This window comes from Nomia melanderi, chromosome 7, assembly GCF_051020985.1.
Source record: "Nomia melanderi isolate GNS246 chromosome 7, iyNomMela1, whole genome shotgun sequence".
Classification (NCBI taxonomy): domain Eukaryota; kingdom Metazoa; phylum Arthropoda; class Insecta; order Hymenoptera; family Halictidae; genus Nomia; species Nomia melanderi.
The window spans coordinates 18189823-18212269 of NC_135005.1; the positions used below are offsets into that span (position 1 = coordinate 18189823).

The 22447-nt window shown below is 38.0% G+C and overlaps 7 protein-coding genes across 31 annotated transcripts in view; 4 read left to right on the top strand and 3 right to left on the bottom strand.

The window, feature by feature from the left end:
* Positions 1-3643, bottom strand: part of step (cytohesin steppke) — a 78842-nt gene extending 75199 nt beyond the window's left edge. Inside the window, exons 1-4 of one of the 5 annotated variants that reach the window (XM_076369320.1) lie at positions 3518-3643; positions 3123-3303; positions 2938-3054; positions 2305-2796 (exon numbers count right to left, since the gene is read on the bottom strand). In XM_076369320.1, coding sequence (XP_076225435.1) covers positions 2305-2383 — 79 coding nt within the window. In that variant the 5' untranslated portion in view covers positions 2384-2796; positions 2938-3054; positions 3123-3303; positions 3518-3643. Of the gene's footprint in view, positions 1-2304; positions 2797-2937; positions 3055-3122 lie in introns of all 5 variants that reach the window. The other 4 variants (XM_076369317.1, XM_076369322.1, XM_076369319.1 and 1 more) reach the window with 4 other exon arrangements.
* Positions 3644-3671: 28 nt separating this feature from the next.
* LOC116425188 (lactosylceramide 4-alpha-galactosyltransferase-like) lies at positions 3672-9827 on the top strand. 7 transcript variants are annotated; one of them, XM_031972572.2, is made up of 7 exons: positions 3672-4564; positions 4803-4876; positions 5653-5825; positions 6167-6258; positions 7680-8073; positions 8440-8650; positions 8866-9827. In XM_031972572.2, exons 3-7 carry the CDS (start codon positions 5686-5688, stop codon positions 9133-9135), a joined length of 1107 nt encoding a protein of 368 aa, XP_031828432.1. In that variant the 5' UTR covers positions 3672-4564; positions 4803-4876; positions 5653-5685; the 3' UTR covers positions 9136-9827. The 7 variants fall into 7 exon arrangements, with proteins under 7 accessions (XP_031828432.1, XP_031828434.1, XP_076225440.1 ...); XM_031972574.2 differs by having other exon boundaries at positions 3672-4451; XM_076369325.1 differs by having other exon boundaries at positions 3672-4451; positions 6194-6258.
* Positions 9828-10185: 358 nt separating this feature from the next.
* Positions 10186-12239, top strand: Srp54 (splicing regulatory protein 54). 3 transcript variants are annotated; one of them, XM_031972087.2, is made up of 3 exons: positions 10186-10398; positions 10457-10812; positions 10902-12239. In XM_031972087.2, exons 2-3 carry the CDS (start codon positions 10491-10493, stop codon positions 12041-12043), a joined length of 1464 nt encoding a protein of 487 aa, XP_031827947.1. In that variant the 5' UTR covers positions 10186-10398; positions 10457-10490; the 3' UTR covers positions 12044-12239. The 3 variants fall into 3 exon arrangements, with proteins under 3 accessions (XP_031827947.1, XP_031827946.1, XP_076225674.1); XM_031972086.2 differs by having other exon boundaries at positions 10187-10363; XM_076369559.1 differs by having other exon boundaries at positions 10188-10812.
* LOC116424978 (dual oxidase maturation factor 1-like) lies at positions 12141-15181 on the bottom strand. Of its 4 annotated transcripts, none has more exons than XM_031972082.2 (12): positions 15045-15174; positions 14814-14904; positions 14549-14696; positions 14421-14478; positions 14171-14305; positions 13999-14100; positions 13689-13842; positions 13388-13599; positions 12819-12935; positions 12597-12694; positions 12423-12538; positions 12141-12337 (listed from the first exon to the last, which is right to left on the bottom strand). In XM_031972082.2, exons 1-12 carry the CDS (start codon positions 15172-15174, stop codon positions 12229-12231), a joined length of 1470 nt encoding a protein of 489 aa, XP_031827942.2. In that variant the 3' UTR covers positions 12141-12228. The 4 variants fall into 4 exon arrangements, with proteins under 4 accessions (XP_031827942.2, XP_031827945.2, XP_031827944.2 ...); XM_031972085.2 differs by having other exon boundaries at positions 14781-14862; positions 15045-15134; XM_031972084.2 differs by lacking the exon at positions 14814-14904 and having other exon boundaries at positions 15045-15181.
* TSG101 (tumor susceptibility gene 101) lies at positions 15002-18117 on the top strand. Of its 7 annotated transcripts, none has more exons than XM_031972093.2 (9): positions 15002-15204; positions 15698-15774; positions 15880-15964; positions 16053-16118; positions 16194-16357; positions 16422-16542; positions 16626-16849; positions 16922-17277; positions 17365-18117. In XM_031972093.2, the coding sequence occupies exons 2-9, from the start codon at positions 15721-15723 to the stop codon at positions 17549-17551; spliced, it is 1257 nt and encodes a 418-aa protein (XP_031827953.1). In that variant the 5' UTR covers positions 15002-15204; positions 15698-15720; the 3' UTR covers positions 17552-18117. The 7 variants fall into 7 exon arrangements, with proteins under 7 accessions (XP_031827953.1, XP_031827950.1, XP_031827952.1 ...); XM_031972090.2 differs by lacking the exon at positions 15002-15204 and adding an exon at positions 15211-15625; XM_031972092.2 differs by lacking the exon at positions 15002-15204 and adding an exon at positions 15211-15598.
* On the bottom strand, positions 18087-18955 carry kud (oligosaccharyltransferase subunit 5 kud). Its single transcript, XM_031972100.2, has 3 exons — positions 18791-18955; positions 18277-18516; positions 18087-18199 (listed from the first exon to the last, which is right to left on the bottom strand). The coding sequence occupies exons 1-2, from the start codon at positions 18791-18793 to the stop codon at positions 18277-18279; spliced, it is 243 nt and encodes an 80-aa protein (XP_031827960.1). The 5' UTR covers positions 18794-18955; the 3' UTR covers positions 18087-18199.
* A 114-nt stretch (positions 18956-19069) lies between these two features.
* LOC116424982 (uncharacterized) lies at positions 19070-22219 on the top strand. 4 transcript variants are annotated; one of them, XM_031972099.2, is made up of 4 exons: positions 19070-19207; positions 19950-20150; positions 20397-20961; positions 21067-21591. In XM_031972099.2, exons 2-4 carry the CDS (start codon positions 19956-19958, stop codon positions 21333-21335), a joined length of 1029 nt encoding a protein of 342 aa, XP_031827959.1. In that variant the 5' UTR covers positions 19070-19207; positions 19950-19955; the 3' UTR covers positions 21336-21591. The 4 variants fall into 4 exon arrangements, with proteins under 4 accessions (XP_031827959.1, XP_031827955.1, XP_031827957.1 ...); XM_031972095.2 differs by lacking the exon at positions 19070-19207 and adding an exon at positions 19288-19527; XM_031972097.2 differs by lacking the exon at positions 19070-19207 and adding an exon at positions 19289-19651.
* Positions 22220-22447: the final 228 nt, after the last annotated feature.

Genomic DNA, 22447 nt, shown 5'->3' on the forward strand with positions numbered 1-22447 from the left:
AGTGACATGGGTCACCGGTGACCCCGACCAAATCGGATTACTATGGTTCGCTCGATTAAACGATGATCGTATGAAAACTTTTGTATATTATAAATACATTTGGCTGGATGAACGTGGAATGGTAACAATGCGATTCGATTAAATGACTTAATATTTTCTTTCCATTCTGTGTACTGTCCTCTATCGTGCTGCGTTCAACGTGTTAATGTACTAACAAATGTTAGATAGTTCGATAGAATTATTCATTCTGTCGCATTTGGTACCGTGTTCTATAGCTGCCGATACCGAATAGTTGGTTACCATTTCAATGGCGGGAAATTTGGTACCGCAACGATTAACGCATTTCGCCATCATTGCAACTATCATCAGGGGTTGAGAATCAGTTTCCGTGTCTTTAACCCTATGAAGCCAGCTACAATGATGGCGGAACGTTGGGAACAAATTTTCATATTATTAATCAAAACACTGATAATACTTCCCATTATTTCATTATTATTATTTTTTATTCTGATATTATTTATGAAAAAGGTACCATCCCATTCCTTCGACACACGTCTCGCGAGAAATGTTTCCTGAGAAAAATGGCAGCATAAATGGTACACGTGGCACGGGACGCGTTCACGGGCATCGTCGCACGATTGATTCTCCTCGTCACGGTAAATCAGTGACATCCGAAACCGAGTCGGTTCCGAAGGGACGCGAATCGGTATCACTGTCGATTCATAAAGACGCCGACCCCTCACGCTGGTATCACCGGTACGTATAATAGGACGCCTCGCTACGTATAATCCGGCCGGCACTCGGCCAAGCGTAAACATGGAAACGCGGCTAACGCTAAAAGGCGGTGGGGGACGGTAACGAGAGAGGAAACGATCGGCCGGCATGTGTACACGTTTCATACGCCATTCATAACGCGTTCTGCCACCTGCGCTACACGTCGTGACGGTAGTACCGTATGATCATCCCCGGTCTCGACCTCCGTGCGAGGTTATGTAACTTGAACGGGTACGCTAACCTCTCATCCTCTCGCGCGCGGCCAGCGGAAAGTCGGCGCCTCGGATTAGGCTAGGTTACGTGCCTGAGCGGAACAATTAGAAACTGTTGCTTCGCCGCTGGGAACGTAACGGGGTCGATAGCCGTGTCTTCGCCGATCGTCAAGGGCTGCAAGGATTTAAATCGTCTTCTGTACCGTTACCACTCGAATCGACTCGCCGAACTTGCAACGCGGAACACTGCACTCCGATGTCGTCCCTCTTATTTACGGGCAGAAACGATAGATCGATCGCGGAAGTATATTTGACGAACGATAGATCGAGGATCGTGTCGGTATAGATGAGGACGAAAGGTACTAACAAAATGGTCCCTTGCTTGTCTTTACTGGTAGAACGATAGAGCAATTAGGGAGGTACGTTTGACAAACGATAAATCGAAAAAGATCGTGTCGATGTTCCATAGGCGATTAAAAAGGACTGAAAAAAATGCTCCCTCGCTTGTATTTACGGACAGGATAGACCGACAACGGAAGTATGTTCGACAAACGATAGATCGAGAAAGCTGAAACGATCGTGTTCCATAGGTGTGAGGACGCGATCGAAAAGGACTGAAAGAACGTGGCGGAGATAAACATAGCCGGTGGATCAGGAACGCGGTGCCAGTATCTCGAGTCACAAAAGTAACAGCGCTATCGTATTTCCAAATGAAACCGATCGGACCTCGTTACAGCCTCCACTAAATCACCGGTTTGCGTAACCGTGTGATTCACTGGATACGATCTCTGTCTAAACGAGCCAAACGTAAACAGACAAAATAATCTTTCCCGTTTACTTTCGTCTTGTAGATAACTCCCGACAACTTGTTTTTTTCTTCGGGGTATCTTATATAATATCGATTGCCCGACAACGAGGAACAGCTTTCATATATATATATATATATATATCGTACGTATCTCCGCGTGAATCTCGTTCGATTGTTCGTTACGACCGATTCGAACGTGCGATGGGGTGTCCTGTGGGATGCAACGCTCGTACGTTGACAGATGCGGATGAAACGGTTGGACCGTCCGGTAGCATCGTCGCGAGTGCTGTGTACTCGCTCGTACAAAAGCGCAGAGCCGAGAGGGAATGGATGTTCGATGGATCGTCCGATTCCTCGACGGGAGAAAGGTGATTTCGTTTTGTTTACGACGTGTGTACGATAGAAAAGGAGAAAGAGCGCGGGCGCTCTGACAGGGAGAACCCAGGCCTCGCCAGGTTGCTGTATACGTCGGGATGGATGGTATTAACGGATCATCGCCGGTTTTCTTACCCGTTGTGCCGAACTGGTCGACCTGGTGAGCACCAGAATTCACTCCCGCACCACCTAGACCGTCCAGATCCTGCCACATTTCCGAAAACTCGCACTTTCCGGGCACACGCACGCACAGAATCACCCACCTTCACTCAAGCGGCGCCATTTTCGCTGTGTACTGACCACTCTTCGAGTAAACGACCCAAGCGCCTCCGTCGCCGTAGTAATTCATCCGTTAACTAACGGCGGCACTCGCGTGGCGCCACTTTCTTGGAATTTTGTCAATATTTGGATACCGTTGGATATATTCACGAGGATATGATTAGAATTTTATAGATTTTTATGGTTATGATTGTACATTAATTCTGTATTATAATTTTCATGTCACTTCCGGTGTTACCAACGGAATACAGAAGTAGGTTATGGCGCCATCATCGATAGAAGGCAGAAGCGTCACCAATGTGAACACGTCGGTAATCACAACTTTGTATGGTTCATTCCTGGTATGAACTTGAAAATAATTTAAGAATGTTAGATTGATGAGTGTTTTATGAAATAATTTTTTTATGATTATATGTTGCAGTTTATAGTGTGAAAGGACATATTGTTATTCCAATGTGTTGCGTTATTGATGGAAGATAAGAGTGATACCTATTTTATGCTATTCGCCAAAGGACTGCAACCTTGATTGCATAACTGTAGAAACGGGTATACGATTCAGATCAACGTAAACGTAATGAAATATCGTTGAAATTATTGCCTAGAAAGCTGTCAGCGAAATGTTAGCCCTGACACTTTAAAAATGCAGATGGTTTCGATAAAAATTAAATAATTACCTTCGCGTGCTTGCTCATACGCTATTCAATATTTACGTAAGAAATATTGAGAAAACAGGTAACGCTGCGTCACCACCTCGAACTGAACTATTATCAACTTTTATCGTTAGTAACCAATAATTACTCGCCTTCCCATCGCATTGTCGCAAAGAAATGGTAATAAATGAAAATTACGCAGACCCTGGAAAAGAGGTTACACATACATATAATGAAATACGACACTTCTGTTACCATACAATACCACATAAATATTGATATCACGGAATCAGTATAGAAATTATCATTAAAAAATCACAAGACATCGGTACGCGAAACCGACCATAAAATTGACAATTAATTCGTCTCGTCCAGCGAACAAGTGAATAATTCTGAAAATATTCGAAATATATTTTAACCGTCTCTCGTGCTCGGAACGAAGACATTCTTGCTCGAAACGGATCGTTACGTAAAACAGTTCCAGTACGGCGACTGAAATTATAAAATCAAATGAAAACTGACATTTTCTATTCACGAAATGCAATATACTCGGTGAATGACGCATGCGCCCAACAGTCGCTGTTAGCCCCACATCGCCGATGGGTGGCGAGCGAATGCAAACTGGAGAGGAATCACAGTTCTCGGTTTACCGGCAAAACGATTCGTTGATGGAAGCGCGACGCATTGTTTTCCTGTCATTGAACACGACCGGATTGAATCGTTGCGACACTGGAAACTCCTTCGTGGCCTCGGTTGTCCATACTACGTCATTTCAACGGAGTTTCTGATCGTGGTCGAGTGACGAGAACGCGTCAGGGTGGCTGTGCACACGCACTTGTCATTGATCAGGGATTGAGCACATAGGTGCTACGAACGATGATCATTGGACCGCGAATCTTTATGGGTATTCCAGTCGTTATGCGCAATCATTTCGAAAGTGAATGTAAATGAAACTCTCCGTTTGCCTGGTTAACGATTCGATAGGCTGAAAATCAATTAAAATGTTACTCGATTCCATCGAACGCATTACTTCGACGCGATGAGGAATCTTGTATGGACTACGAACGTGTGAACAATAGGAGATCGATGATTATCTGAACATCCAGGTCTCGTGACGATAACGTCCGCGGTCGCACGATGAGCATCGATCGTTATTTTCCCGTGGAATCGTGAGGGATGAGTCCTGGGGCGAAACGTTTCAACGTGAACGCGCGTTAAATCGATCGGAAACTCCCCCGCTGGACCGCAGAAAACGCTCGGCGCCGTGGCAATGATTGTCGGCAGCCTAATGATGGACCAATGGCCTCGTCGGGATAACAGTCAATTTGTTCCGGGCAAACGCTGGAAATCGATGTAAATATGTTGTCGCCGACCGACTATTTTCAGTTAATCCGAACGAATCGCAATGTTCGTTGTGAAACGGTTGTCCGTTGGGTCTGATGGTTTTGCTATAGGACTCGTTTTAGGTATCACGTTCGATTTCGTTACCCGGTGTATGAATTAACGAAGCAAACTTTCCTTTATTCTGTTCGTTTAATTATTATTCCTCAACGGGACGTACTTTTTATAGACGTGCTCGATAGTATGTATTTGTATTTGCCAAGGAATTCGTGATACGAAGAAAGACTCAGGATAAAAGAGATACTTATTTAGAGACAATCGACGTTTTCCATTCAATGTAAACCGTGAATTAACTCGTTTTAGACAAATACGTTGCATTTCGTCGACTGTCACGACTGGAACTGAAGAACTCCGTGGATCGATAAAAAATATAATTGGTAGGTTCTAATAAATTCAAATAATATATCTTGGGTAGAAGAAATGAAATAGTTTAGCATGCACGAGACAGTTCAGTCTAAGTAAAGCAATTAACATTTAAAGATAAGAAATATGCTTGCCGCTATCTGAACTAGTGCGTAGTTGTCAAGTCGTTAATAAATATTTTTTATCGCATTGGGATAAGGTTGACCCAATAAATAATTATATTCATTTTTCCAATGGGAACAACGTGTGTTAGTTCGGTTTTCCTTTGCGAGTAATCAATATTCTTTTACGGAGCTTTTAATTACCAATCGACAAAAATATCGGGTAACTGATTTACTATGTTAACACTAAAGATACCGAGACTTCGCGTCTACCAGTTCGTATAAATAATAATCAATTTGGTATTCGATCGAGTACCGAATACAACGACCTTCGTAAAATGACAAAATAAATGAATTTCTTTCGTTTCAATGATAACTTTGATAAGAGAATCAACAGAGGCGACAAGAATACAAATAAGTATACAAAATAAATAAAAATAGAAATAAAAGAAAACGTTGACCAATTTTACCGATCAACCTGTCCACTTTCGTTCGTACACTTTCGACACCCGGTATGCAAGCATACGAAAGAACATCAATCTTCGAACGATCATTCGAATAAAAGATTCTAATGAGAAACATGCGCATCCTTTCTCTCTCCTTGTTTATTTCCACATTCTTTCGTTTCAATTGCCACACGCTACGAACTCGCCCGAGCGAATTATTCAGATGAAACAAATTAATTACAGATCGCTTGAGAGCGTCGGAAAGAAGATGACCAGATGCTTGTCGGACCGTTGCGACTGTCAGCGACTCGATCGAGTTTAGAACGAATCAGCACGAAAATGAAGAAGAGATTGCTGCTCTGCTTCGTCTGCGCCGTGCTGCTATTCCTCATCATGATCTCGACCGACAACGATTGGTAGTTATTTACGAAACGCGCGCAACTGATTTCGATGACTTTGAAATACGCAGTCGACGGCATAATTCTAACTTTTCCGTGCTAACCTGTGACCTCGGTTTCAGTTTCCCTGATACGCGCGACCACATTTCGTTTGATGAAAATAAACTGCGATTGATAATCGTGAAATTTATTCGTAGCGTGTCTCTTTTCACGTTGAATATATACGTCGGTCACACGTCTGGGCGATGGGTACTCGGAATTATGCGACCAATAACAGATTTCAAGGTCATCGGAATCGGTGCAGCGCAGCAGATTGTAAATAATTGTAAATAATTGTCTAACGATTTCATTCAACACATGCCGTTCGTGAATCCCGGCGACCTCAGCGACATTAATTGCTATGAGATGGCCAGCACGTCGAACAGCCTTCCAGGATTCGATCCAAATTCAAGTACGTCCTATACAACGACGCGGTTAAGGAGGATCGAGCGCGGTGTCATGGTTCATACGGAGCAATTGCTGGAATTCAAAGCTGTCGCGTCCTTTATGAACACAGGATTAACGCATTCGCGCTCGTAAAACCAGCACCGAGCAGGAAAACTTGTTATCGCCTATTAATCGTGTGCAAACGATAAATCGTTTGAATTGTCATTTCATTTGAGAAGATTGAAAGAATCGACTGTCGTCGAATAGAATTTTGTGGACTGACGGTAGGCGATAACAACGTTTTACGGTTTGGCTCCAATCGAGCGGGCATTCTGACTCATTAATACCGAATGGAAGGGGTTGGAGGGAGATTGTTTGCTGTGACACACCGGATGCACCGTTTCAATTGGCTTTCTTAAACGGCAATTTGTCAAATCATGCTTTTCATTCGAGTAACTGGATTGTTTCTCGAGATGCTTGAAGATCGGTACTTCCAGCTGGTCGAACACGATTTCGGTACTATTACAAAATTTCATCTCCCTCGCGGTTGAAACAGACGTACACTATCTTCTCTTGTTTTGTGTCACTTTATTATCAGCGAGATAAAATTTGGTACCAGTTGTGTATCAGCTGTTACAGAGGCAAAACAGGACAACGAAGGAGGTAACGCCATGATCTTACGTCCGTATTTAAAATAAGCAATGACACGAGTGTTGAGTGTTGTTGACAATGATTACTTAAGCATCAGTGATCAACGCAATTACACGTTGCAAACATTACGCGCCGAGAATTTGTAATCGGATAAATTTCGATTTCCTGCATGAATCATTCAGACAGATTCAGAGTTAATGCAAAACAAGCATCTCGATTAACGTAACCATCCAATGCTTCGATTTCACCGTGCGTATGTTTGTTCTTCACTCGTAGGATACGTCCGAACAGAAAATGTCATTTCTATACCCGGTACGCGTACACTCGCCGTTGATGAACGACCGTACGCAAGGAATGAACGACTGTAATAATGTAAAGTGTGATCGATACAAGCTCTAGTTACTCGACAGAATAATTCATGGCCCACCTTCCGTGTTGCCGCGCACATAAATTTATTATAACACGGTCGATCGCTCCTCGCATCCCTTTTTTGCAATGCACACGACAGTCTCATAAACGCGCAAAGTGCTTTCTCGCTAAAACTACCGAGCAGTTAAATCGACTCTCTGGAATTCCTCTATAGAAACTCGAAGAGTACGTCCATTCGGACTTTAATTCATTCTCAACGCAATTTGCACGTTGCCACGTCGATTCCTTCGATGATCTCTCAGAGAAAGATCCGTTAGCTTCTCAACAATTGCGCAAAGAAGAAGTCTGGAATGGGTCATTTTGACTCGTCCGGTAGTTTTGGTGTTAACAACCGGTTACGCATGACATTCCGTTGTTTCCTTTTAGAATTGGACGTACCGATCGAGGACAAGAACATCTTCTTCCACGAGACCTCCTGTTTCGACGACGGTCTGGTCTTGAACGCTCGCCAGGCGTGCGCCGTTGAATCCGCGGCGAAAATGAACCCTAGCATGAACGTTTACCTCTTCTTCACCTCACCGTCGAAAATTTCGAACCATTCCGAACAGATTTTCAATCAGCTGCAGACCTATCCGAACATCAAGATCAGACGCATTTATCCGGAAGAGTATGTGATGGGAACGCCGCTGGAGCAATGGTACAAGAGCGGCGTGCTGAAGAGAAGCCAATGGCCTCGGAACCACATGTCGGACATTTTGAGATATCTCACCCTCTGGAAGTTCGGCGGAATATATCTGGACCTGGACGTCGTGGTCATAACGTAAGCAGATTTCGAAACTTCGTTGTACATGGAAATCTGCGAAACAGATGAAACAGCAACTAGAATTTAGTCCAGATTGGCCGTTTGAGTGCCAAGCTGAATGACGCTCTATTTCTATAGAAATATTCGATTTTTCTATAAATTTCTATTTCTAAAGAAAAGATTGTAAAGAAAAGAACTAAGCAGGTGGTAACAAAAGTGAATAATTAAAAGGAAGACAAATGAGTATAGTTCGTTTGATTCTACGAACCGATAGAGTGCCACTCAAACGGTTAGAATTCATTTGCTGGGATCATTGATAAAGGAAAGCAGACTGTTGCGGTAAGTTTCGTGATCTAATGAGAACGATATCTGATGTTTGAAAAGGTCCCTGGAGCACTTAAGCAACTTCGCTGGAGCGGAAGATTGGAACCACATCGCTGCCGGCGTGATGGGATTCGACCTGACGCCGATGGGCCGTCGCGTCGCCGACGCGTGTATCCGTGATTTGAAAGCCAATTACCGTGGTAATATTTGGGGCAACAATGGGCCCGGTGTCATCACCAGGACGCTGCAAAAGATTTGCTCTACGGAACACGTGAGTCGTTACAGTAAGGCTCTAATGTTCGTTGTTCGAATACCGATCGAGCGGTTGTAGTAGATGTTTCAGTCCTTTAACGACCACTCGAGTATCTATAAAACAGCAATGTTTCATTGTAAAATGTTTGATACAGTTACCGAAGATATAGAAAGTTAATAGATTCACGATTAATTAAAATTGAATAAAGATCGATTCCGATGGTGTTACCGTAGATCAGAGACATGTCCACCGTTCGCTGCCAAGGCTTCAGAGTGTTCTCGCCGTCAGCGTTTTACCCGATCCATTATGAGAAATGGAAGATGTATTTCGAGATGAAAGACAAGAACGTAACGATGAAGAGGCTGGAGAAAGCGATGATTATCCACGTATGGAACAAACTGAGCGGATCGGAGCCAGTTCGTGTGAACAGCGACGTTCCCTACGCTGTGATCGCCCGGAAACATTGCCCGCTCGTCTTCAAGAATTGCGGGGACACGTTTTAACAATGGATCAGCGATCGTCAGCTTTGTAAATTACTTCACTCGCCTGAACACTATTCTTATATCAAATTGACGAATAAATGACCTGTTGATCGTTGGATTATTAGACGTGATTGAATTGTTGGGGACCGTTCGCCAACGATAGTGGGACCGATTACTCTGAACGAAGCAATAAGCTGACAAATAACACATACCGGTGACAATACGAAACGGATGAGAACCTTTCGAAAGGCTACAGTTAAACAATTCGTGCGACTGAACGATAAATTCGATTTCATTCGTTTGCAATGCAAGAATAGAGATAATTTTTCGATAGGAATACGCGGTCATCGATGAGCTCGAATCGTGGGGCATTAAGACGATTGGATCTGAAAGGAATTTTGAGTACCACTTACTAATGTTGTCGCAATTATAATTATGTTCGAATTTACTCCACTTTTTTACCGTTTACAGAATGTGTAGCCTGTGTATAAAGAAATTTTATATCCGTTTCAATACTGATCGGATACTTTCACAACTTCTGTTATTTCATTGTTCTGAATGTAAATTATTGGCTATGTAATTGTTGCAGTCTGCGGTGATTATCATTTAACGATGATAATGCCATCAAGCTGTAATAAGTGCGCGTGTCGTTTAATTGTTTATATTATTAAATTATATGTACAATAAAAGGCTCATGTTATTAATTTACCAGATATTACTGTTTATACGATTACAAAAATCCTGTACGTTGTTTTCGAGTGTTTCGTTTATTGTTATATTGGCTTTGCCTATTATTAGCTGAGAAATTAAACATTAAAGTCAAAGCGTGAAATTACTTTTTTATTTAATATATGTGTATTTTAGCAATTATTTAAATTGGTATCGTAAATGGTATGCGTAAGAAAAGATGCAAATATTAATAACTATATATAGACGGTAGATTTATAAAATAAATAATTAATAGAAATTTAAGATACATATGAGAAATTTAAGATATGTAAGTACATATTTTAATATCGACTATCGGTAAAATCATTCTTCGTACTTTACCTTCCATTTATATCATCTATCTACTCATAGTTGATGGCATAACGTTGTTCCAAAATTGTTGGAAGAAAAAACGCGAAGAATGTATGGAGCGTAGTGTGCTGCCGAGGAACGCGTTGTTCTAGAAAGCTGATTTTCGGTGTGAGTCGTTTTTCAAAGACGCAAAATCCATGTTCGCCATTATGGTTAAACATATTTTATGGTAATTTGTGAATCACGGTAACTCTTTTGAGTAAGGTGCGCGATTTATTCGCACACAATACTATCCTTCGGTAAACTAACCTCTCTGCGATAGACTAGGGAAAATCGGAGCAAATTTAATAGAAAGAATGGCGGTGGGATCAACAAAAGTGGTGCAAGTGACGAATATCGCGCCTCAAGCGACCAAAGATCAAATGCAGACCCTGTTTGGGTACCTTGGGAAAATAGAGGATATCAGACTGTATCCTACTATAAGGGATGTCGCGGTACCTGTCCAATCACGTATTTGTTACATAAAATTTCACGACCAAGGATGTGTTGCAGTTGCTCAACACATGACAAACACTGTGTTCATTGATCGTGCACTGATTGTGATTCCTTATCAGAATGGAGACATTCCAGATGAACAACGAGCTCTCGAGCTAACCAATAACGGTACTGTTGTGCCAGGTAAGTAAAGTATCTAATATTTTTGTTCTTGTTAATGTCTTTTATAGAAATCACAGATTGATTTGAGATATTTTATAATTATTTTCCAGGTCTGTACCCTTCAGAGCCAAAACTACCACCCAACTTTGTAAATGCAATCGAAGGAATTCCTCCGAATCATGTGATCTCCACCATAGATCCAAAACTAGAAGCGAATGGTCTACCGCCTTATCCTCATTTACCTGGCCATTTGGACAGCAGACGGATCGAGGAGATCAGAAGAACATTGGTTCTTGCTAACTTAGATCCCTCTGTGACAACGGACAACCTGTTAGATTTCTTCAGTAATAACAACGTAGAAGTAAAATATTTACGTATATGCACCAGAGATTCGGACACTGAACATTATGCTTTGGTAGAACTATCCGAGCAGGCAGCAGTTGTGTCTGCTTTACTTCTAAACGGAAAAATGCTTCTGGATAGAAGTATAAAAATTTATCATTCGACCCAAGCAATAGCCAAACCCGAGGCGAAGAGTAACGAGGCGGCACAAAAGGAAATAGAAGAAGCCATGTCGCGAGTAAAAGAGGCACACAATTTAATTTCAGCTGCGATAGACCCTATGATTGGCATGTTGTCCAAGGACAAACGTAGCCGCAGTGGTTCTCGCAGCAGGAAGTCTCGGTCGAGGTCAAGGGGTCGCAGCAGACGATCCAGGTCACGCAAACGTTCGCGTTCTCGTCACAGACGTTCACGTTCGCGTCACCGACGCAGATCACGATCCCGATCGAAACGTTCCCGGTCCAAAGAACGCAGACGGAAGTCTCCATCGCGCAGAAGAAGCAGTTCCCGCGGTCGGCATCGTTCACGCTCACGATCTCGGCGATCCCGATCACGTAGATCGCGATCCAGGTCGAAAGACAGAAAGAAGAGATCACCGCGTCGAAGGAGTCGGTCACGGTCGCGCAGCAAACGTTCGAAGTCGAAATCCAGGCGGTCTAGATCCAAGTCCAAATCCAGATCCTCCAAATCCAAATACTCTGAGAAGTCCAGGGACAAGGATAAAGAGAGAAGAAGCAAAGACAAATCGGATAACGGCAAGAAGAACGACGGGGACAAGGCTGATAAAGAGAAGAGCGAGAAGAAATCGAGCAAAGAGAAGAAATCCGAGAAAGAGTCGAAATCCGACGAGAAAAGCAGAAACACGTCCGAGAATAGCGAAAGTAAAGAGAAAACAGAGTCTGAAACTTAAGTACTGGCAGAACTACGGTCTATACAAGATTCACTTCGTTAATTTAATGTTGCGACGTACCGCGGTGCATTGGTCAATAAAGAAATACAGGAACGCAAAAGTTTCAATTTTTAAGATGTATGTAAATACATAAAAAAGATAATTGTATCGTCATTCCTGTAGTAACGTAATAATACACAGTTTTTTCAAACCATTACTCTCTGGTCTGTGATTTTTTCCGGTAGTTTCACTAACGGCGGGGACTCTGCATCATCCCCTCCACGATGAGTGATCACTTCCGGCGAAATTGATTCTCTATGGGAATATTGTGTATAATAAATACAGCCACCACTATAAAGTCACTGAAAATATGTAGAAGTAGTGTTCGATCACACGTTACCGTATCAAGTTTAAATATATTGCTTCACCCTCTTCTTGTGTTTCAACGTTTACCGGTACAGGGCAGCGAAGCACATTTTTCACCGACTTCGTACTTGTCCTCCTTTTCAGTACCATCTAGAAAAATATTCAATTGTACCCGTTAACTTGATAATTATATCATCTTGTCACTTACGACGTCGAGTCTTGAAGATCGTGAAGTACTGCGAAGTGGTCGCATTTCTATTCCTCCGGATTGCTCGGTATTTGTCATATGTTCGTACTCGCTGTAATCTGAAGAAAAATTTTTATTTCAACAAAAGAGGAACGTTATCCGATGAACAGAAAACAATCGTCGACGCGCAATCGAAGGAAATTACGTCGAATCTGCAAGTGATTTTGTTACGATCCTGCTCACCTACTATGCACTCGTCGTACTGATTGAAAGGATTCGTATTCAAAAACATAGACAATAGATTCGGGTACTTGAAGTCCATGTACAGTAATATTGAAGCCAATAGTACGCACAGTTTACCTGAACAGACGAACATTCATATTTTTCAAAAATCCCAGACCGATAGACCTCCAACCAGTTAACACTTAGGCGACCGCCTAAAAAGAACTATAAAAAATGAACTCAATCAATTAATTCAGTTAGAAACTGTGTTTTGTAAAAACAAGAATTATTTCATGAATTACAAATAATCCCACTTCAATACTTACTAAATAACAAAAGATAAACAGAACAGAAGGCGATACGTTGCTAAGTGAAAAGTGGGAGATCTATTCGGTTGGCTAAGCGTTAACTGTGGAACTTGTTGTAGCTTTAAAAGTCCAAACAAAATTATATAAAATAAAGAAGAACTACGTATTGATTTGAAAGAATGAATAATCGTTGACAGAATTAGTATTATTATCATTATGCTCGTCGAGCATGGTGAACCGATCAACACGCAAGATAAAGCTTCTCGAGTGTTTGCGTAATACCGCAGACCAAGGTCATCCAAAAGTGTGGTCCAAAATGCAACCGAATACTTCCATCCTCGAAAGGAATTACGAGTGGCGACGGATTGCGAACGAGGAGCCATACAAAGCAAGTTAATATTTGCAGGAGACCGGTGATGCCAAGACAATACGCCGCGTATCGTCCTACGCTCTGTAGAAATATATTCGCTAGGATCCACGTAGCAAATGCTGTCCTGTTACAACAAAGTAGATCACGATATCACAAGATGCCTAAATAAAGTACCCGAAATTCTGTATACGCGAACGTAGGAAGCATACGAACCACAGTAAAATGTGACAATACCATCCAGCGGTACGGTAAAATCTGCCGAATCGTATGCCTTCTCCGTCGATGACGAAATACTCGGCTACCCAAAGGATCGAGATCGGCGCGCCCCTTCTTTGAGCGCTTCGAAAATTTCTTTGCAACAGCCCAGCTTAAATTACAAATTATTCCTAGGTGATACTATCGTACGATTACTTACGTAATTGTTTTTTTTATATCTTATGTTTATTATATTGTCCGCAGGATGTTCTAGATAAAGCGAACACTATGCTGCGATAAAGATCCGCAAGGATTAGAAATTGCACACCATCTGGGCCGAATCCGAATCTGCCTTGGTCCCAGGTCCACCAAAATCTTTCATTGTAATTAATAGTTTCCTTCGCGAGCGGCGTTCCTTGCTCTCCAGTTCCTAAATGACAACAAAAGTACTATTTAATTGTTACGATTAATGCCTCGGATTTTTTTTTGTAGATAAATACCTTTTAAAGTGATGTTCACTGACCGGAGACCAATTTTCACGCCAATGGTACCATTGATTTCGTGCCCGGTACCGGCTCTGTAAGGTACTTTAGTTCTCACGGTGCTCCTCTCCCATTCCTGGCCGAAATTGTTCACTGCGAATTAACAATTTGTATAACTGCATTTAAAGAAGAAAAAAATCCGATTGAACGATACGAGAAACGTTTATGAAATATAATTTTTAAGATTAACGTTTAAAGCGATTCGTACCGATCAACAGACATCCAATTGTTACGCTGAATGTCACCTTAACGCCCATGAAAATGCTCTGAAGAAATATTTTATCCTTGATTATTCGTTTGTAAGAATTCTTTGATTTTTTGCAACTTTATGATTACCTGTCTCTTATTGTAACTCGGTATGATAATTAAGTAAGCGATGCCTATGATAAGAAAGAGTGCGATGAAAATCACTTCCGTGACGTCCACGGTGACCGGGGTCTCGTTTGTCGAGTAACGGGAGGGAAAACCCTCTTTCCTACCGAGGCTGAAAACGGCCATTTATCATAAATTTCGATCTGACGATATTCACTGTAAAGTTACACGTAAGAGCAATTCGAATGGTCGTTACATGAAGTTCTGCTAAGACAAGTTAATTGTATACTATTCAGTTTCCTTTTCCGCCCATGTCAAAGTACTCGAGGATGAATTTCCTGATGACTCATAAATAGGAAGCTTGTTATCTTGGTTCTTAACTATTTTTAATATACGATTAAGTCGAGACATTCATATCGAAATTATACTATTGTGCTATTATTTGTATTGTTATTATGAAAAGATATGAATGTATCGTGGAAGTAATTTTTTTTGTGAAGAATATGTTTGATGGTTGTACCTGTATCATCAGTGTTATCAATATAATTGCAGAAGCAGTATTCAATTGGAATTAAATATTCGAATGATTGAATTATTGATGGGAATGCTCTGTGTGGCGCTATGATACGCGCCATAGGATTTCGTGTCATAGATGGGAATGCCGTTGCTCATAGTGTCTCGTAAGTACGATAGACAGGAGTGGGCGGAGAACTGTTGCGTGCAATTGTGTATAATATGTTTGGCAACCTACAAATTTTAAAATACTCGCCAATATTAGCAGCATTGGTTACCTACGATTGTAGGCTTTCAATTGTTTTTTATATTCTCTGACTGTGAACCATAGGAAAGTCATACTGTCATGATCTATGGAGTGTAATTGCGGGTGACAGCTGAATGAATTCCAGTTACTGTGCAGTACTGTGAGAAAGAGGAAGTTGCGCTCCAGTTGAAGTGAATTGTAATCATTGTTTGGTTATGTTTGCGTAGCAGAGAAAGAACTAATGCACCAAATATTCTTGTGTCGAGGAAAATAACTATAATTGGTTAATAAATCGATTCATAAAGTGCTGAGAAGTAAAATTACAAACAAACTGTCGTTTGGTAGAGCAAAAATTTAGTTTGTTACTCGTAATTGAAGCGGAGACGTTAAATTTTGTTTATTTTTTCCTGCAGTTTACATTAAAACAGTTGGTTAAATGGTGAAAATGACACCACTAGATGAGGGAAAAATAAGGCAAGGTTTAGCAAAGGCATGTATCATATCTTTTCTTCTGCGTTCGTATTTCTATCTGTATTATCATCAATGTACATCTTTTAATTATTTTGAATGGTGAAACAGGCGTTTTATTTTGTAGTATCAGAATCCAGAGACAACCAAAAAGCATGTTCAGATAGTTCTGAGTCTTTACAAAGGTTTAATGTCTACAGTTGAACCATTTGGTATGTATCCGTGCTTTTCATTATAAAAGTTTAAAACCTATTATTCGAATTTATATATTTATGTTTATCACAATTCTTTCTGACCTAGTGTTCAATGATGGTTCACGTAAAGATTTATTGAACTTGCGAGGGACAATACCAGTCTCTTACAAAGGTAATGCAAATCAGCTTAGTGAAAGTTAAAATTATTTTAGTGCCAGAGATTTGTTAAAGTTAAATATATCTTTAGGCACATGTTACAACATTCCTGTATGTATATGGCTTATGGATACGCATCCTAACAATGCACCTATGTGCTATGTTAAACCTACAGCTGATATGGCTATTAGAATCAGCGAATTTGTTGACCACAATGGAAAAATTTATTTGCCTTACCTACACGATTGGCTGCCAGTGAGTAACACGCACAATAAAAATTTTACAATAACAATTTTGAGTATGTATCCTTTGTTTTTAGCATTCATCTGATTTGATTAGTTTAATTCAAATAATGGTTGTAACTTTTGGAGATAAACCACCTGTATATACTAAGTCGAAAAAAGACGTTATACCAAGTTCTACTCCATATCCTGTGCAACGTAAGATAGCTAACTTTCCAATTGTCTTTGTCTCAATTGTCCAAATTTTTTTCTTTCTTACTGAAACATAAACGTTTGTGCAGCTTTCATGCCTATGCCTGGAAGTGCTGGTCATGTGCCTGGCCAGTCTGACTTTCAATATCTACCAAACTCTCAGTATCCAGGTGGGAATAATGTGTATCCTCCATACATGCCTACTCCATCCTCTGGATACTCATTTCCAGGGTATGGGTCTTATGGTGGGACTGCTTCAAATTATCCAGCACAAGGCTATGGTTCTTATCCATACCCACCAATAACTCAACCTGTGAGTTACAAATTCTTCTGAACAAGAGACAGAAGTGTTTCAGTCATATACTTATATTCTGTAATTCTTAAGTCTGCTGTAGTACCTGGTACTGCTGGTGGGTCAGGTACAATAACAGAAGAGCATATCAGAGCATCTCTATTGTCAGCTGTAGAGGATAAGTTAAAACGAAGACTCAAAGAACAATTCTCGCAACTATTAGCCGAGTTAGAAACATTACGTCGAACGCAACAGGAACTCACTACCGGATCCACGCATCTTAACGATTTGTTTGACAGATTAAAGAAAGAGAAAGTTGAACTCGAGAAAAATATAACTATACTTCAAGACAAAGAAGCGGAATTAGAAAAAGAGATTGGCAAGTTATCCGATAATCAGTCAATAGATGTTGATGAAGCTGTTACTACGATTGCACCCCTTTATAAACAGTAAGTATATTCTTTTTTAAATAATATCTAATAGAGCAATTAAATCCGTTCTGGAATTAAATAAGTCTTTCTCTTATGTGTTTGAAGAATGTTGAATGCGTTCGCGGAAGAAGCTGCCACGGAAGATGCAATATATTACCTCGGTGAAGGTTTACGTTGTGGTATCATAGATTTGGATGCATTCTTAAAGCAAGTCAGACAACTTTCACGCAGACAGTTCATGCTTAGAGCGCTCATGCAACGTTGTCGCCAAAAAGCGGGACTAGCTGGTTAAATAATTTGTTTTCGATTTATACAACGTTACGCTATTTAATATTTTATTTTATTACAAGCGATGCATACAGAAAAGAAATATATAAATGTCATGATAAACAGAGGAAATATGAATATATTAAAGAGGCAAGAGGATATCATTTTGCAAGTCCAGAGAATCTTTTGTGTGGATTGTATACTATGCATCAGCATATTTTTTGTTTCATGTTGTTCACATTTTGTTCATAACAAAACATTGGATGAATACAAAACTTTGATGTGCAAAATGAAACAAAAAATATTATTCACTTATATATAGATATATGTAAACAGTAAAACATTTAAGTATTGTGAATTATGTAAGCAGAATTGTTTAACGAAATTATATTTCTAAATACAATATACTCAGAACAACTGTAAAAAATCTATACTTTTAAATTGATTTGTTTTTATATTATAATAGAATTATGTACCTCGAATAGCAATTTTAGATATTAAGACATACAAATGCTTATGTACTGTGTGATAAATGTATAAATTAATCACTGCATTGCACATTTTAGTAAAAATACATTGTTTTTATTCTTACGATGACGAATTGTTAAGTAATTTATTTAAATGCTATTACATATTTGTCTTAAAAATTAATTTTCAAACTCACAAGATCAATCTGAAACAAAAAGTATTAAGTTAGATTTATTTTTTATAATTATCATTATACAATAAATTTAAATATGCTCAATGTACCTATACATATATGCCGACCCAAAGAAGTAAAAACAATACACCAAATCCAGAAAATAATGCTGCCACTAACGATATTAACAACTCTTTGAACATATCCCTCGTAAATTTTGTACTGGTAACTTCATACACGAAGAACCATGCTGTAAAAAATATTCCAATTCCTAATAAAACCACTGCTAAAACAGGGAAAACTGCAGGATTTATGGGAGAGACATATCTTGTCATAGACTCGATTTCCTCCTGAATTAAGAGAAAAATAAAATTAATTTTTCTGAAATTAATCAATTGTTATTCATTAATGTGTTTCCTATGCTCACAAGCTCTTAATTATTCATTAATCGTCACAGTGTTAATTTCACTTCAATTGTTAAACATGCGGAAGTTAAAACACCGGGGCCTAATTAGAAGAAGTGCAATAAATTTGAATATAAGAAACTCAATGTAATTGAAGAATACTAATCATTTATATATTATTAAGTAAAAAATGCCACATTGGAACAAACATTACACTTACCATTTTATTAAAGAAATATTTTGACGTGGCTTGGTTAAAGACACATGAAAGGAACTCACGTTGCTAACACTCTATTAGTGGTTGTGTATGTAGTGTGTAGCAAACTTCAGTTTGTACATATGTTATCGTGAACGAAGCAAATATAACTCAACAACCAATAGTTGAAATATAAATTACTTAAAAATGTCCAAAGTTGATAACTCTTTTTCTATATCTTATGATATAAATTGACCAAAAAGAAACTATTTATATTATCGATTGGAACTTATGACTTATACTGCTCTTTATTAAATACACAACTGAAGAGCAAAATTCGTAGGATCTTTCAACTTTTACGATATGTTCAAACTTACTGATGTTAAGCGGTTCTAATTTTTTTCATCCAAGTTACAATTGTCTTTTAATCTATAAAAAATTGTAATTGACAATTACTACCTAAATCTTGTTGCATAATTTTATACGATTTCAGTGAAGTATAATATTAAAAATATCTTTACGACTTTCGAAACAAACTAAATCTAATAATCGTCTATAACAATCTACTTTGAATAGAAAATTAATACTTTACAGTTGTACATAAAAATAGTATTTTTAATAATATATTATCTTGTAACTAATATATCTTTCAGTTTTATCAATAACATATTCAGATACGTATTGAGTAACATTATCAATTTATCAGTTCCAAACTTTTGTACTGCGATTCCTTCGATACCGATAGTGCATTTGTCACGATGGTATGATTCATAACGCGTAACATAGGATAATATTACTAATCTTTACATTCTTTGATAACCACAAGCATTTTTTGTACGTACTTTAAATATCTTATGAGTATTTTAAACATGTAAATGTAATAAGGTATACATTTCTGTCAGCGTTCGTAATGAAGTAGAATTTCTCTACAATTATATAAACAATCGTTTCATAGTATTAAATCATAAACTTTTAGCAATTACAATTTTCCCTTTATACTTGCAAATTTGTTTAGAATTTGTTGTTATGAAAGTTTTCTGTGATTATTCACACAGCTATTGCAAGATATCAATTTTAAATATGTAGAAATTACATATTTAATTTTATTGCACTTTTTCTTTTATGATCTTTTTTATTAAGAATTATTTTTAAATTTACCGTTATAAACTTTCATTGTTTTCAGATAATTATGGCAAAGAATTCACTATCAGAACAATTCTCCTTGAGGTGGAACAATTTTTCTACTAATCTGACATCTGGCTTTCTGACTCATCTTACTGAAAATGATTTAGTTGATGTTACTCTTGCGGTAGAGGGTCAATTACTACAAGCACATAAACTTGTTCTTTCAGTGTGCAGCCCATACTTTAAAAATATATTTAAGGTACAGAAGCAAATATTATTTCATTTAATTGTACATTTACAAGTTCCTAATGTTAGATCTCTTGGGCGATATACAGTCATTCGTAACTTTGTCTTTTAACAACATTTGTTTCAATAATTATCTTTATTAGTTACTGTCAGAGTGAAAACTTTTGTTTTTAAGAAATGGAAATAGATCATTCTATTAATTAAATCTATTCATAAGTTACAATTGTGCAGATAAGAGTTATTTAGGATCATTTTACAGGAAAATCCTTGCCAACATCCAGTAATCATTTTGAAGGACATAAAGTACACTGAAATTGAGTCATTATTAAAATTTATGTACCAAGGTGAAATAAACATAAGACAAGAAGATTTATCTACTTTTTTGAAAGTAGCGCAAACACTGCAGATTAGAGGACTCGCAACAGATGATACCAGTACTACAAAATTATTTTCTAATTGTGACAATCAACCAAATACTGATTCCAATACACAAAGTGTTGCTCAGTCTTATTTAAGTACAATTAGGAAAACTTCTAAAGATGTAGAAATGATTGATAGAAGAAAAAGGTCTCGTGATATAACAAAAAAAAATGCCAAAAGGAAAAGACAGGATGCTTTGACAGTATCGGAGAGTATTCATGATTTGTCAAATGAAGAGATAGATGACAAACAGGAAGTTTTGCTTTTAATGAATAAAGAATCAAATGAATCTGTACAAGAAAATGAAGATGTTCCTACTGAGCAGGATAATGATAATGATAACAAAGAGGTCTTATTTGAGCAAAGTAGTGCACAAACATCAAGAGAAAATCCTGTGCAACAAGGTATGCCTAACACTGATTAAAGTTTATATATTAACATTGAAGTTAAAGTTATTTTTATATCAATAAAACGTGTTAATACATTATAGTAATATTTTTATATTACAGCTGTTGAACCAGTGATTTATAGGCTTTCTGCACGGGGTCGCCCACAGTTAGTACACGAGGGCTATGTCTATAATTTAACATCTCGTTCAGAAGGTTTAAACAGATCTCATTATCGATGTGCAGAACAACATCGCGGATGTAAAGGTAAATGCGCGGTAATTGCAGAACGATTTATGCCTACCGGTGTACATGATCATAATCATCCTCCTGGATATCAATCAGAGCATGATTACAGAAAAAAGAAAGGCTTAGATGTAGATACTCCTTAAATCGAAAGTAAACTCACAAACAGCAATTTGCTTTCTTGGAATTTTTGTTACGAAAATCGAAATATTTCAAGTAATATAATTACAGAATGCAAAAAGTAACAGTTAGTAAATATTATTCAGTATTTTGAAAGTAAATCATTTTTATTCCCCGTATAGTTATGAACGTTGAATTTCAATGAATAATAGCAGTTCATTACATACAAATATGTAAAATTGAGTCATAGATAACTTCCATTTTTTCCGTTTTCAAATTTATTTATGACCAAGTATTTTACAGTTAACATTATAAACATTCCTTGGGAATTACAATTCGATGTAATAATTTATACTGGAAGTACTATACAGTTGTAATTAACAATTATACAACAGATCAATTGTAACACAAGATTGTGTTTCAACTTTTTCTGTGATGCACTTTCTTATGATTTTAACAGAAAATTAGGAAACCACAATAAGCACATTCCATTTAGTATTATGTGTATATTAAATCAAAACCAAATAAGAGTATTTATATTTGTTTACATATAGAATACAGCAAGGTTTGGATTAATCATTGTTTTCAGCAATATATCTTCAGGTTAATGCGTCGAAAAGCTTCTAATTTCATGTTGTTTAGCAGCTTTAATTTTTTTTATGGTAATCCAAACCTTACTGTACTACCTAATAAATTTAATTCGTTTTAATAACTATACGCCCAATGTACATGTGTAAACTTCTATGAATGTACATATGTACATATAAAAAAAAAACTTTTAACTATATACACTTTAAGTTATTGTAAAAATGATTTTATGTATATTATCAGAGAAAGTAACGACCGTTTATATTACATAAAAATAGTAATTAAATACAGGGAAAATGGTATAGATAAACGTTATAAATTATAAAATTTATTTTTATATTAATCTTTTCATTATAAAGTTTCTTTTTTGAACACTGAAAAGACAGTTGCAAAAATGAATGTAATAGCATTCATGGATATTCAATTTCTATGAAATTGATTTTATAAGTTGTATAAAAGTTTGTATAAAAGGCAATGGTCTTTTCATACGCATAAAAAAAAACGTATATAAATCAATGTAGGCTGAAACAGAGGCAATCTTGTTTCATAA

Excerpts from the sequence above, each read along its gene's own strand:
- TSG101 (XM_031972093.2), top strand. The coding sequence starts at position 15,721 with ATGGTGAAAATGACACCACTAGATGAGGGAAAAATAAGGCAAGGTTTA. Across the intron at positions 16,543-16,625 it reads TACTCCATATCCTGTGCAAC|CTTTCATGCCTATGCCTGGA; the intron begins GTAAGATAGCTA and ends ACGTTTGTGCAG. Across the intron at positions 16,850-16,921 it reads ACCCACCAATAACTCAACCT|TCTGCTGTAGTACCTGGTAC; the intron begins GTGAGTTACAAA and ends GTAATTCTTAAG.
- LOC116424978 (XM_031972082.2), bottom strand. The coding sequence starts at position 15,174 with ATGACACGAAATCCTATGGCGCGTATCATAGCGCCACACAGAGCATTC. Across the intron at positions 14,101-14,170 it reads AGTGAACATCACTTTAAAAG|GAACTGGAGAGCAAGGAACG; the intron begins GTATTTATCTAC and ends GTTGTCATTTAG. Across the intron at positions 12,695-12,818 it reads GTACGACGAGTGCATAGTAG|ATTACAGCGAGTACGAACAT; the intron begins GTGAGCAGGATC and ends ATTTTTCTTCAG.
- Srp54 (XM_031972087.2), top strand. The coding sequence starts at position 10,491 with ATGGCGGTGGGATCAACAAAAGTGGTGCAAGTGACGAATATCGCGCCT. Across the intron at positions 10,813-10,901 it reads TAACGGTACTGTTGTGCCAG|GTCTGTACCCTTCAGAGCCA; the intron begins GTAAGTAAAGTA and ends ATTATTTTCCAG.
- LOC116425188 (XM_031972572.2), top strand. The coding sequence starts at position 5,686 with ATGCTTGTCGGACCGTTGCGACTGTCAGCGACTCGATCGAGTTTAGAA. Across the intron at positions 5,826-6,166 it reads ATCTCGACCGACAACGATTG|GCCGTTCGTGAATCCCGGCG; the intron begins GTAGTTATTTAC and ends CATTCAACACAT. Across the intron at positions 8,651-8,865 it reads AGATTTGCTCTACGGAACAC|ATCAGAGACATGTCCACCGT; the intron begins GTGAGTCGTTAC and ends GTGTTACCGTAG.
- LOC116424982 (XM_031972095.2), top strand. Across the intron at positions 20,151-20,396 it reads ACTTTAAAAATATATTTAAG|GAAAATCCTTGCCAACATCC; the intron begins GTACAGAAGCAA and ends ATCATTTTACAG. Across the intron at positions 20,962-21,066 it reads AGAAAATCCTGTGCAACAAG|CTGTTGAACCAGTGATTTAT; the intron begins GTATGCCTAACA and ends TTTATATTACAG.